General features: G+C 39.0%; 1 protein-coding gene across 7 annotated transcripts in view; it reads right to left on the bottom strand.

Annotated features, from left to right (window-relative positions):
• The window catches only part of TRPM3 (transient receptor potential cation channel subfamily M member 3), a 424,598-nt gene that overhangs the window by 15,010 nt on the left and 395,367 nt on the right, over positions 1 to 14,221 (bottom strand). For all 7 annotated transcript variants that reach the window (XM_027708978.1, XM_027708976.1, XM_027708977.1 and 4 more), the window contains 4 exons: positions 12,771 to 12,945; positions 2,873 to 3,023; positions 1,519 to 1,718; positions 219 to 351 (listed from right to left, as the gene is read on the bottom strand). In XM_027708978.1, the coding sequence (XP_027564779.1) occupies positions 219 to 351; positions 1,519 to 1,718; positions 2,873 to 3,023; positions 12,771 to 12,945 (659 nt within the window). The remainder of the gene's footprint in view (positions 1 to 218; positions 352 to 1,518; positions 1,719 to 2,872; positions 3,024 to 12,770; positions 12,946 to 14,221) is intronic.

Raw genomic sequence — 14,221 nt, 5'->3', positions numbered from 1 at the left:
AGGTTCCTCAGAGCCCCAACCAACTTATCCTTGAACACATTTGCTTTAGCAAAGAAAAGAGAAAACTAATTCACACCTTTTATCACTCTACTTTTTGGTTAAGACTTATCAAAAATACCTCAGATTTTTCCCTTTTCAAGAAAAAGAAAGGAAAAATAAGAATGGCAACAGAAACACATTTCCGGATCAATTTATGAGAACAAACAAAAAAAGTGCACCTTTCTGAAGTCACACGGATTCTTTCATCGTTGGAGGAATTGAATCTGTCATCCTTTTCTCTAAAATATTCTTCTATGCACTGTTCTTCAAAATCATGGACCTTTTTCAGTTCATCCTCAGTTATGAAAAGCTCTGTGGAAATAGTTGAGAAATGTGAATTTGGCAAATATTAACATGTGAAATTAACTATATATTTATTGTGAAATTCATGGAGTAAACTTTCAAAAGCAGGCTTCAAAATTTATGTGGCATTTTGATATGAAAGCAGATAGATACTGTTAATTGCCAAATTAGTGGCTTCAGTTATTTATGATTCTGGAGATAGAAACACTTAAGCAGGCAAATGGTGACCAAACACGAATACATTTGGATTGCATGGGGTCTAAACACAGCTGCTGGTCTGGTCCTGGAGACACAGTGGAAGCCAAAGCCCACCTGTAATCTAAACAAATATGATGACGTTAGCAGACTACTAGGACAGGAATCTGAGGGTACAGGAGTCTGTTTGACATGTCAAGAACTGATATCTGCAGGCAGCAGCATCATGGGAGTGGGAGGAGAGCAGCCTGGTTGCCCTTCCATCTCCAGCACCACACGTGTCTCCTGCTCCTTCCTCGTAAAGAAGTGGACTATGGCATGGACTAATGTTGGGAAGAGATGCACAACCTTAGCTCTCTGCCTCTGGCATGTAAATTGGGGGAGGTGGAGATCTACTTTGAAGAGTTAGATAGAGAAGAAAAGAGAAAGTGTTAGCAAAATAATCTGACAGGTTTTCCATCATAGCTATGGGAGTACATACTAAAGTATGTGGAGAAACTACTCCTCCAGTTTAAGTCAGTGTCAAGGAGAGAATATGTATACAAAATTTCTTTCCACCATCTCTCATTTTATCTAGGCAAAAAGCGCGTTGAGGGGAAGTATGTGCTGTGTACTCAAAAAGTAGGAATGTTCTCTCTGCGTTTTAAAAAAATAAAACTGGAAGTGTGATGGACTATAAGAAGAATTCCAGCAACAACAGACCTCTAGTAATGGCAAAATAAACACCTTTGATTTGAAGGACCAAACTGGGTAACACCCCAAAAAAGTTCGGAAACACACAGCCCCATTATTACTCCAAAGAGAACAAAGGGCTGGGCAGTGCAGGTGGAACTAAATCCTTCAAGGAAGATTTTTGCAGGTTAAAGTTGTTCTTTTGCTCAAAAGGTTATCAAGGTGCTGGACTTGTCTTCATGCCTGTCAAAACATTACACATTACCAATGGCATTGGGCAGTCCACTCTGTGAATTGTCTAAGGCTTACTTAATCCATAGTCTCTCTCATCTGGATCACTTTCATGCTTCCGCCATCTGCAGCAGAGGTGTTGGAATATCATAGTCATGTGGCTGAAAATGATCAGAGGTGGTGGGAGAACAGGTCTTTCGTGGAATGTCATGATTAGCTGGTATCTTTGAAACTTCCATACTTGGTTAGATATAGATTTGACTTCAAAAAATGTGTTGCTAGAAGGCAAGAAGAGGAAAATAACATCAGATTGAAATGGTTTTGGGTACTTTGCCAAAGATGATATGACAGCATCTTAACTAGACACATTTCACTAATATTGGCAAATGTTTCCTTGCCACAGAAATGGGAAGCAGAACAAAAGAATAAGTTTGTGCTTTGGCAAAGCACAGTGGTCATCAGCCTTTTCAAAGTATCTTATTATTGTGTATATCTGTTGTGAACAACCACTGAGTCTTACAGCAATCCATTGAGATAAAATCTTTTTATTTTTGTTTTCCATATTGGGAGTGAATGATGTCAAAACTGAACTTTACATTTTTTTGGCTTATTTGTCCTGATTGTCATCAGGTGTCTGTCCTTGGAAATAAGCACAATGAGAAGAACCTGGCATTTCCCTCATTCCCTGGTGTCCTGGTTAGAACGGCTGGGACCAATTCATCACTGGATGGGTGTAACCCAAAACTGTGTATTCTATAGCCTTCCATGCCTTTTCCCAAAAACTGTTCTCAGTAGAGGCCTGTGAGGTGGGAAGATGTTCCTGTCCTCATACCCTTTTATGGAATTCCCCGCTCTGAGGGAGGGACTGAGCACTCCCGCCTGAACTGGAGAATATATAAACTGGGAGTTTTGGAACCTTGGCACCACTCGTGGGATCCAGAGGACTGCAGACCACCGCTCTCAACCAGACTGCAGACCACTGTTCTCAACCAGACTGAGACCACCACCCTCGACTGGACTGCAATCACCACTTTTGACCAGATTGCAACAGCTTTTCCACCAGCAGGTTTTTCCCCTCTCCCTTTACTTTGGACTCGGGGGGGGGGCAAGGAACACCACTTTTGTTCATACCCCAGGGTGTTGGGTTATACATTTGGGTTTTGCAGGTTAAAACCAATTGTCTGTCTGTATAATTGTACTTATTGTATTATTTTAATAAATTGTTATTCTGACTTATAATCTCTCTTTTGAGTTGAGTTCATTTCCCCTGCTGGTTAACTTTTAAACCAGCACACCTGGAGACAAACTCTTTCCTTCTTACCCTCACTTTTCCGAAAATGTCTCTGAGCCAAACCCTTCAGCTCAGCAGCCTTCACAGGGTGTGAACAATGTGCATCATCCCCAAGCCCATACTTTGCAATGTGTCACTCACTTGAAAACAGCAATGAGGAGGTTCACCAAAAGGATGTTTGCTACCAAGAGGTAACAGGCCATGATGGCGGGAACGATCCATGCTCCTGTCTTGCAGGGAGGTAACTGGATTATTTTGCCATCTTCTCTGGTTTCATTTTGACCACAAGGAGCTGGGAACAAAGATACGGGGGGGAAAAAAAGGGAATGAATCTTACTTTTTTAGTGCTTCTTACAGAAATATTTAAATATTTATAAAGGCCTGCCTGCCAAGACAACATCTTCCAAATAACAGTGGCACTGACACTTCCCCCAAGAAATTTGTGCTTGCTATCACAGATTTTACAGGCTGCAGTTTTTGTTATTTGCTGTGTGTTATTCACTGTGAATGTCAAGATATTCCCAGCAGAACTTGCAGGAGACATGCTTGGTGTGAGTAAGCTGCCTGTTTGCATACAGCTAAAATACCATGGTAATCTCGTGGTAATTAGTGGCTCTGCAAATGAAATGATCAAAATGTTTAATCCTGCAAAAAAGCTTGCATATTATTTCTTTAATGGTGAAAACCTGGTCTTTTTAAATTGACTGAGAGAGATGTGATAAATAGGGAAAAGGCAGTACATGAAAGTAAATTAAAGAGTAGCCATTTATTGCTGTGCACTCTGCTGCCCAAACCCCTCTAGGACGTACTCGTAATGACTTTCTGCTATTAAGGACTTTTGACTGCATGCCTAGAAACAGTGGGGGAGATGATCAAGTCTTTACTGTACCAGGTAAAGGTACGTGTAAGCAGCAGAGATGCCACCTGTTTCTTCCACAAATATGTTGGAATCAAAATGTTCTCAGTATTAATGTTGTAGAACTGAAGCAAGGGGAGAGAAAACATGGTGAAATAGTTTTCCCTGCTTGTTTTTTAATATGCCCTCATGTACTGTAGTAGGTGATCTGCATTTGCAAGCATAGGTTCAGTTTATGTCTTTCTAGCTTCAGCTCTAATAGTCCTATGTATCTCTCTAATCTGTTCTTCAAGAAAATAATTGAAGCTGCACCTTACACATATGAACCATTTTAAATGGTAAATTTTGCACAACCCTGCAGCTATTTTCCTCTCATCCCCATCAAAAAGAAGTTTAACTGAGAAATTTTCAAAGTGCTCAACACTGGTGCAGTTCCTACTGATATCAATGGCAGTTTTCCACTGACCTCATGAAAAACAAAGTTTGCTGATGCTGTACGTTTTGTAAAATTTCATCATATGACAATAAATCCATATTTCCAGTACCAACTACTGGACCTTCAAAAACGTTCTTCTGAACTTGGTTCACAGAGCTTGAAATTCAACTGTGGATCTCTGTACTGGCAACCACATTACACTATGTGTGATTTGGGTACTTGATTTAGGGGCACTACACATAAATGTTAGGCTATTACATACAGAAGTATTATAGTCATATGATAGGGAAGACTACAGGATCAATCTGCTTTGAATATGGGATCTCCAAAAATATTCAACTCACAGAAGAAGAAATTACAAAGTCAAATACAAGCAATACCGATTTTTACAAGCAGCTCTGTTGGGTCTGGACACATGGCATCACTAGTCCTTCCTTCTTACAAAAATACATTTTTTTACTGGAACAGGCTGAGAGAATGCATTTCTTTATTTTTCAGTAAGCATCACTTTGCAGATCATTTTAAGGCAGTGGTAATTTCATGCTTCCCACACTGCTCCAAGCAGCAGCTTTGTTTAGATGTTGAAAATGCCATCAGTGAGCTGTTGTGAGTGTGGGACTGTGTGCACTTAGCCTTCACTCAGGAGAAATTGGGACGTTCAATACCTCTTGCTATTAGCACTCAGTGTGAGACTTACATCTCTGTTTGTCTGGAAACACTAACTTGCTCACATCTTGAGTCAGATCTACGAAATCCAACACAACACAATATCAAAACCCAGCATGATTTCACCAGTAATGGAACAATCACTATATCACTTGATGAAACCTGTTGTCCTTTTGTGTGCTGAAAATAGAAGAAATAATCTCTTCAATAATGAGAGAAATTTATGAAAAGCATATTTTAAACGTTAGAGCAATGAGATAAAAAATGCAGCTCCAAGTCTGGTTACAATTCTATTATCCCATATTTTTTTTGTTTCTAAAACACACTAGAATTTAATCTGAGAAAAAAAATCAGCCTCAACAGCTAACAAGACAAAAAATATTTCTCTAGCTCTACTTGCCGACAACAGTTGGTTTATGACACACAGTGATGGCCAAATTAGACTTCCTGTGCAGACAAGTTCCCACACTCTATTCTATGCATCCATTGCTGTTCAGCTTGTCCTGAAGGTTTGCAAAAGCTTTCCTCTTTTGCATGTTCTGTTGTGGGTACAGTTTTTAAATAAAATGGGAATAGCCACTGCTTGCCTTACTTTATGGAGAACTAAGCCATCACTTAATCATCACATCTTCAGCTGCATGAGAAAATGTACGATATGTGTCCACAGCACATCGCTGAACATAAAGTTAAACTATAAAGTTTATTTTAAAGGATTGTTTCCCCCAACTATTAATTAAAGGTTTGTTTAAAACAACTACTCCCAGGAAACCAGAAATTTCTCTTTCTGTGAAAAAGGACATAGGACTCTGGCAGGAGGCTAAAAATAGCAATGATACTATTTTTAGATAACGAAGATCCTTGTTTACATTTAAGAAATTAAAATACTGTTTGTATGGTGTGAGAAGACTTCGTTATGGTAACCTGTGACTATTGGCCTCCCCTACCCAAAGATGTAGAGTCCCAAGCACATCTTGTCTCCCTATTACAGTAACCTGGGGTAGATCACTCCCCTCACCCGCCTCCGCATGTACACCTGCACGGGTGCCAGCGTGGTGCCCGGCTGCAGATCCCACCATCCAGGCAGCAGCACCTGCATTACACCCGCAAGGTCCCTGATGAGCAGAACAGAACGTTGCATATGCGTGGTTCATTAATCGGTGCCAGTTTCGTGATCCACCCCTGCGGTGCTTTCCCTGAGCCCCACTCCCGAGCAGGGCTCCACTGCCCTGGGTCTCCATTGGATCAGTGCCGGTGTCACAGGGCTCCCACTGTGGTAATGCTACGGTTTCCATAAAGCCAAAGTTTTCACTTGCTGAGTGCTGTGCCTCATCCCTGAGGAATCTGCACCTGCCTTTCATGTGTAATAACATTTGACCATTTTAATTTTTTTTTGAGAAATGAAGTAATTTTTGTGGTACGTGCAATAACATACTGTGATAACAAACTTTCTCAAAGCACAAATTAACACGCAGGAAAACTTAGTTATCTGTTTTAAATTATAGCCTTGCTTTAACAAATGACACAGAGTACTTAATTCTAATGAAATGCTTTACTGAAGAAAATTCTGTTGGCATAACAATATACTAATCTCATGTAACTGAAAAACCCAGCCACTCTGATATTTACAGGTCATTGGATAAAGGTTGGACATTATGTCCTGAGCTCAGGTTTTAGAAAATTATCAATGGTCGGAGTTTTAATTTCAATTACATGCATTAACTTCACGCAGATTTCAAACATTGTATCCTGATTCCTGTAAATGTACATAACTTTTGCATCTTGTTTAATTTTTCATAATCTCCTCCTAAACTTATTTTTCATTCTTGACTCTCATTTACAGTTTCCTGTATGGGTTCCTGCATACCTAACCCTTCCTGTTCCCTGACCAGAAAATACAACATTAACCCAAGTCTTTGTTGGTCTCAGGCCTAAAGCAGAGGCAGAACTCAGGAAGAACTTGTTTCACTGCTGGCATTACTGTCATGACGTGGGCACTGCTCATTTTTACTGTGTATTGGGTAGAGGGCTTGGGAAATAAAGCTTGCTGTTTTCTGCATCATGACTCTTCTCCCAGCTGCACCCTTCCAAAATAGTTGTGGGAAATAAAGAAGAGAGGGAAGTGCATAAAACAGGTTTGTCACTGAATAGCTTTTTACCTTTGATGTAAACTTGTCATATATGAATGGATACAACTTTTACAACACAAGTTGATTTGTTTGAAATCAGAGGAAACTGCGGAATGTTTTCTTATGATCTAAAATAATATGGGAACAAATAAGTGCACCTTCCAATTTTGATCCACAATTAACCCAAAGGATGTGAAAGCATTTTACGATTTTTGAATCAAATGTCTAAGCAACCTTACTAGCTTGCCAGGCTGGTAAATATTGAAAAAAACCCCATAAATGTTAAGTAAGCTGCCTAGAGCTATCCACTTCTTCCCTACAGAGAAAGTACTGAAATCTGTGAACTCTGAATTTCCCACAATTGCTCTGTTCATCAGTAGGAACATCCAGGGTGCTGAACAGTATCTTATTACTTCAAAATTTTCTTTAACTACAGCATCCCAACCTTACATGTTGCTTCTTGCCCCAGGCCACATTAAAAGTGAATTTGAAGGTCTCTTCAATCTACTTGTATTTTAATCATAATTTATAGTAAATCCTTGTATTTTTCTTGTTCACTTTGGTGCTTTTTACCTCCTCCTACTCCCCTACTCCCCTCATTAAAAATAGCCAACCAAATGGAACCCAAAATATAACCTCAGAAGTGCTAGGAATGGAATACTACTGCAACTCTGGCCAGAGAAAGTTTCCAAATGGTTTGTAGGATGTGCAAAAATTTTATCCACTACCTTTGTCTAACAATGTTAAAAATATCGCCACAGGTATGATTTATTCTGTTTTGTGCAAAGCTGCTTTGTTTGTTCTAATTCCAGAATGATCCACGCAAATGACAGGCCTCACAGAAAGCTCTTATCAAGTCATGAAAACCACATAACCTGTAAGATCATAAAGAGTTTAGTATATAATTTCAATTTATACTATAAAAACTTCAAGAACTATAAAAAATAAATCTATCAGACTAAGAAATTTAAAGAATTTTTAAAAAGCTTTTGTAGTTATACTAATTTCCTCTGAAATTCACTGGATAGTTAAAACATTGTGTATAATTGTCTCTTCTGAAACAACTGCAGTCTGGTTACTTGATATCCCTCCAATAGAACCAAAAGAGAAGGAGGCCCCATCTTTTACTCCTAAACTATGTAGGTTTTTCCAACAAGAAACAAACACAATTCAGACTGATCTTCAGATCCCAGATGGCACTGGAAGTGCTGTCAGCTGGTAAGAAAATACAGATGGAAATTTGACATGTGAGACATGTCAAATGTGAAAAACTGCCCAAAACAAAGAACTCAAACCCATGTTGGCTAACAGCAGGTTCAGTGGCTTTGACTTCTGCATATAGGAAACTATGAGGTCTGATGCAAAAACCCAAACCCATGTAGGCTAATGGCAGGGTCAGTTGCTTTGTCTTCTGAATATAGGAAAATGTGAGGTCTGATTCTAATTTTCTAGAGATGACCACCATTTATGTCATCTATCTACCTTTTTTTACCAAGCAAACTCACCTTTCCTCTTCAGTATTTCTTATACACTTCTGTACCCATAGTATCCTGGAGGGGCAGATAGTTTTGGAAGGTGAAAACATGTTCTTCACATGTGAGAACCGTGCTGAGAATTTTTCTGGCTAGAACTGCCAGCAATAGTGCCAATGTGAGGTGAATTGAGGCAGATTTTACAGTTTTTGTGGATTTCCTTCTGGACAGGCATTCACTAAAGCAGCTATGTGGCTGGCTGCTGCCCCATGGATCCCATTGGGTAGCACAAGGCTCAGATGTATTAGGAAAGGTAGCATAAAGACAAGACAGTGGTATGTCCAATCACTAGTTCCCTGACCCTGATCCTCCTTCCTTCCCCAGCTATCAGTGGATAATAATATATCTTTATTTATGTAATTGATACCAGTCTAATTTTTTCAATTTATCAAGCTCTTATTATTATTATTCCTTTCCTGAAATATATTAATGTTTCATTTCTCAACCTTTAAATAATTCATAAATTTTATTAGCTTGCCGCCTCCTTTCAATTCTCCAGTCTAAGCCTTTATTTGAATCCCAAGAGTTGCTAACTGGGATTCTCTAGTCTCAAGTCAAAACTCAATAGCCCAAGGTGGCTCCAGTCATTATTGATGTTTTGATGGGTTGCACTTTTCCATGAAGTAGCTTTACTAATCTCTGGTCTTGCATAGTTCCAAAAGTTGTTTCATGTAATTGCTAAAACTTTCTGAGTAGACAACATGGTATGCATCTGTCCATGCCAGATCAGCTAAAAAGAATTAGCTGAATAGCTTGAGATAGTTGGAGGAACAATATGGTCTAATAAATCTCAATTGTGCCTCCTTTGTTTACAGACCATACTCTACTCATTTCCTGCTCAAAACCTGGAGGAAGACCATTATGATTGTACTGTGACAGTAAAATCTGTCTTTTCTAGTTTTCCATTCCCAAAGTCCTTATGGTGCTGGGTTGTGGACCTCATGGGTAGCTGGGACTGAAAGGGCACCAGGAATGCAGGATGTCTCCATCATTAGCGGCAGTCACTCTTCCATATCTTAGGCACTATCTTAGGCATATTCAGAACTTCTTACTTTTCACAAGCTTCATTCAAGAATTGCTTAAGCTGGCCATTCAAGTTCTGCATCTTTTTTTATGAAGCACCTGCTTAATATGACAAGATTTTTGGAAAGTGGTGGTCCTGTCTGTGGTGAACCGATAGTCCAGGAGGAACTACTTTGAGACTGGTTTTGCTGTTTTTGTTGAATTTACCCAGAAATTTGAACACAGTGGTAAAAGATTTACTTTCCTTTCCTGCCCCCCCTCCCTCCCCTTTACAACTGGTTCATAGTCAGGAATTTGTAGATATGTAGTATTTATGTACATCACTGATAATAAACACCACTGAATAGTGTATTCATATTCCCAGAAGTGAAGACAAAATCTGTCCTCACTTTTGAGTTGAAGGTGAGACCACAAGCCAACAGGACACTAACACATACTCCAGTTAACATTTCATTACAAAATAAAATGAAATGTCTTAGGACAAGACGGCACAATTTAAGCTCTGCCAGGGGAGGTTTAGGTTGGATATTGGGAAGAAATTTTTTACAGAGAGAGTAATCAGACATTGGAATGGGCTGCCCAGGGAGGTGGTGGATTCACTATCCCTGGAAGTTTTTAAGATGAGACTGGATGTGGCACTTAGTGCCATGGTCTGGTAACCATGGGGGTGATGGAACAAGGATTGGACTTGATGATCTCAGAGGTCTTTTCCAACCTGACTGATTCTATGGTTCTATGAATACAGAAATTATGGGTAAAAAAAATCAGAGTAGATCCACTGGATGAACAGGCTGCCAGCCAATGAGATGGATCCAGACAATGTATCTGTCCAACCTTAATGGCATGCTTCATAAATAAAATAAAAATAATACATAAAAAAAATTTAAAAAGTGAACTAGAAATTTTAGAGTAGCACATTTTTTGTTTGTTTGTTTGTTTTTGTTTGTTTGTTTGTTTTTTTACATTTCTCAGATAATTTCAGACAATTTCAGATAACTTCCAGGAACATGGCTCAAATCAATATGAATTTCCATAATGAGCACTTTTGCTGAATCCTAAATTTGCAAATCGTGTAGCAATATTAAACACCAAAATATAAAGAAACTCACAATGAAACCTTTTCATTTTGTTAGAATAATACTGATTAAAAAAAATGTGCTCCAAGCTATAAATTGCAGTTTAGATGTAGCATAACAATTTTAGAACATTAGTCTTATTTGACAAAGTACAAGCACTGTAGCACTCTAACATGAGTACAGTGGCTGATTTAGCTTAGAACAACTGGGAAAATACACATAACAGCAAATTTTCAAATAGTGAAAAAATGTGAATTTACTAGTAAAACCTTCTGGGTGTCAGTCGGGCCATTTTGAATTTTACAACAACATCACCAACCATTGCCCATGTTCCCAGTCTATTCAACAGGTAACACTTTTGAGACAACTGAGCCCGAGACAGACATGACATATTATTTTGTGCTGAAACAGTGGCAAATTCTAATTCTCTGTGTCATCTGCCTCTCAGGAAGGAGGAACTAGATGCTGCTTTTCATTTTGACATCATCACTTTTGCTGCAACTTCAAGTTTCTTTGACACACAGAAAAACAACTTGTCTACATTTAGAGCTGGAGTTGAAGCCACCATGAATTCTGCTTTCCCTAAGCTTCAGAAGTGATTACTCTGCATCTTTTTGCATGGTTTAAATGCTGGGCATCTGAATAACACACCAGACTATCCCCAAATTCTCATGCAAGGGTGTGGAGATTGCCGCTCTCTTTTCTTACTTAAATACAATGCTTCATTCAAAGACCCTTTAGTTTCTTAAGTTTCCAGGTTCTAAACTGTAATCAGCCCTTCATTAAAAAAAAACAAAGCCAAGAACAATTTATTCGGTCAACCACCATGTTTGTTGCACTACGGTAGTTGGTACAGTATCAATAAATGGCCACTTGTAGAGGGACAGACGGAATTCTGCTTGTGGAAGGAAGTCATAGTTTAATGGTACAAACCTTTATCCCTCTATTATGCTTTCAGAGCAAGATGAAGTTTTATATTCCCAGCAATTATGCCTTTGGAATGAAATGAATTTTTAAAAATAAAAGGGAAAAGGATAAAAATGAGGGAACTGGGTAAAGAAACACAGTGATTTCCTTGCATGCCATGCTGCCTCTGAAAACAAAGTGGGGAAGTAAACATAAAAAGGAGGCATCATTTGTATCCATGATAATGATTCTGTGCTAGCCAGGAAGAAGAAATGAGCATGGAATGGCTGTAATATCTGCCATGTGATATGTATATATCTGACCATCTGAGACTGTATTAAAATGAGTGGATTATTTGTGATATATATACATTTATTACCTTTAAAGAGCTCAGGAAAAATCAACATCTTTTTTTCATTCAAACTTTATCAATACTGAACAAGCAGCAAATAAATTTTGAAGGCACTGTCTTTTCCTAAGGTGGTACATATGATAAAAAGAAATATCCTAAACAGAGCTTTAATGGTTGTCATCTGCCATCAGAAAAGATAACGACTTCCAAATGCTGCCAAGGCTTGCACATAACAGTTAAGTAGGAATGATGAACATCTGTTTCACGACAGTTTTTGCAAAAGATACATTGTTTGTGTTTCTTAGTTTGTTCATCCACTGCATCATTTCTCATGACCAGCCTTCTCCTTTGGCATAATGAACAGAGTGGCACCAGAGGGTTTATCTAAACAGAAAATCAGTGTTTTCCTGATCAGATGAATCCTGAGGAGACAGTACATTAAATACTGGCTCTTGTTCTGTCTGCACTGGTGTGAGCAGAGCCTTGCCTTCTAATAAATAAATATAACAATATTGTAATAGTGGATCTACTGTCCCCAAAGAATTGCATCACATGGGTTAGTGTAAAGGTGGTGGCAGTGAGGAGGTAACAGAGAAAGGAAAACTTATCAGATTACATCCTCATGAAGTACAGGAACTGAAATATCTAACCCAGTATTATTAGACATGATGCTCAGCATGAAGTTCACGTCTGAAATCAGACTAATGGATGAGAAAAAAGGAGTGATTTTTCTGTTCCAGATATGCCACCGAACCTGTGGTAGATACCTGGAAGGGGGTCCCTGTCACAAGCTGGTAAAAAGGACCCACTTAAAATATTCTTTATATGCAAAATAATTTAGCATTACAGATTTCCAGTTAAATGATTGCAAAGTGATGCCAGAAGCATGTTCTGAAACTGACACCCCAATATTAGCTGAGAAAGTATTTTTGTGACCATTCTCTGTGTTGAAGGAGTTCCTCTGTCTGGAGCCATTTATTGAGCAAACACACATGATCTAATAGGACATCATCTGATCAAAGTTGGATACCTGACTTTGGAGTATGAGAATCATAAACTTGCTTACGGTCTATCTGGTCTGCAAACACTTCCCCATAGATCATCCAATAAGGCATGTAAAAAATATTTTTCGCCAGCTTCCACGAAGGCTCCTCATTGGGGAAGAGAATAGCCTGTCTTGCCACACCAAAGCTCATCAAAACCACCAACATGATGATGACAAAGTACATCATGTCTATCATCTGAATGTAATGACAAGAAAAGACAGAGAAAGAGAGAGAGAGGACAAGAATTAGAGAAATTTATTTGTCCATATTCTCATTATTATGCACTGCAAAAAAAAAAAGTTTGTGAATCTTAGAAAAAGAATTTTCAAAAACAAATTTTGAAAAACCATTCTCCCTTTTACACATAAAAAATTTCATTTTCAAAGAAGTGGTATTATTGTGTCCTTGGTTTTACCTAGTGTTGCTTTTAAGAACAATTCAAATGTTATGAATAGGCTTGAAAATGCAAGGTACCATCTGGTCACATCAATTGCCTCAACAAGAATATAGGTTCAGTGGGATCAACAGCCTGGTCTGGGCAAGGGTGGTGAGATGATGTATTGTTTATAGGCACCAAGAGGCAAAAGGACTGACATGGATAATTTTATTCACTGATAGTCATTGTCTTGGAGCAAAGGGAGCTGTGACTAACATAAGGAGTAATGGGTGGCAGAACAGTCTGTTACTGCAACGTAAGGGACACCATGATGGTAACCAGTGAGAAAGTAAATCTGTGATACTGGCTGGGCTAGAAATCGGGTTGGTGGGGGAGTCTGACAAATGCCATATAAAAAAAAAATCATACAACAGGCAGTGAATTCTGTTCTTCTTTATTGTTGAGGGTCTCATTAGCATATGAACAAGATTAACTAGTGCTTGCAAACAGTACCTACCCATTCAAATTGTTCCTGAAAAAAGTGGGACAGCAATCCCTGGAGTTGCTGAATAGAGTCTGAGGATTAGAAGAGGCACTGTGCTAGAAAGACCCTCAAGAGGGCAGAACAATGGGCATCCAGCAGGTACAGCAGAGATGCTTTATAACCTAAAGTAACATTAACTTTTGTCTCTGCCTCTGAATCTTATGACTTTTAATCCATTCAGTCTCTGCATTTTCTGGCTCAGCTGAATTCAGCCTTACAAGAGAGGCGTGCAACCAACCTGCACCTCAGCTGGTGGCCTTATTGCTCCATGTGGGACCTGCTGTAGCTCCAGAGCAGGGCTGCTCATGACAAGAGCCGGTGGAAGAGGGACATAGCTGCAGCAGATGGATCTGGCACTGCTGCAGGGGTTCTTCAATTTTAATCAAAAGGAGAAAAACCTGAGATCAAAGTAACACTATGAAAGTATCTAACAGAGAAAAGAGTGTTACAGGGTAGCAAAGAGAAAAAAGGTATTCTCATGTTTACTGAGAGAGAGGCACCTGCAGGGTAGGAGTCTCGTAGGAGAGACTCAGGAAGCTGGAAAGAAGGAA

Source organism: Neopelma chrysocephalum, unplaced genomic scaffold (assembly GCF_003984885.1).
Source record: "Neopelma chrysocephalum unplaced genomic scaffold, ASM398488v2 Primary Assembly neopelma1_96657, whole genome shotgun sequence".
NCBI lineage: Eukaryota > Metazoa > Chordata > Aves > Passeriformes > Pipridae > Neopelma > Neopelma chrysocephalum.
The sequence above is the reverse complement of the archived record's forward strand: the minus strand, read 5'-3'. Positions and strand labels throughout refer to the sequence as shown.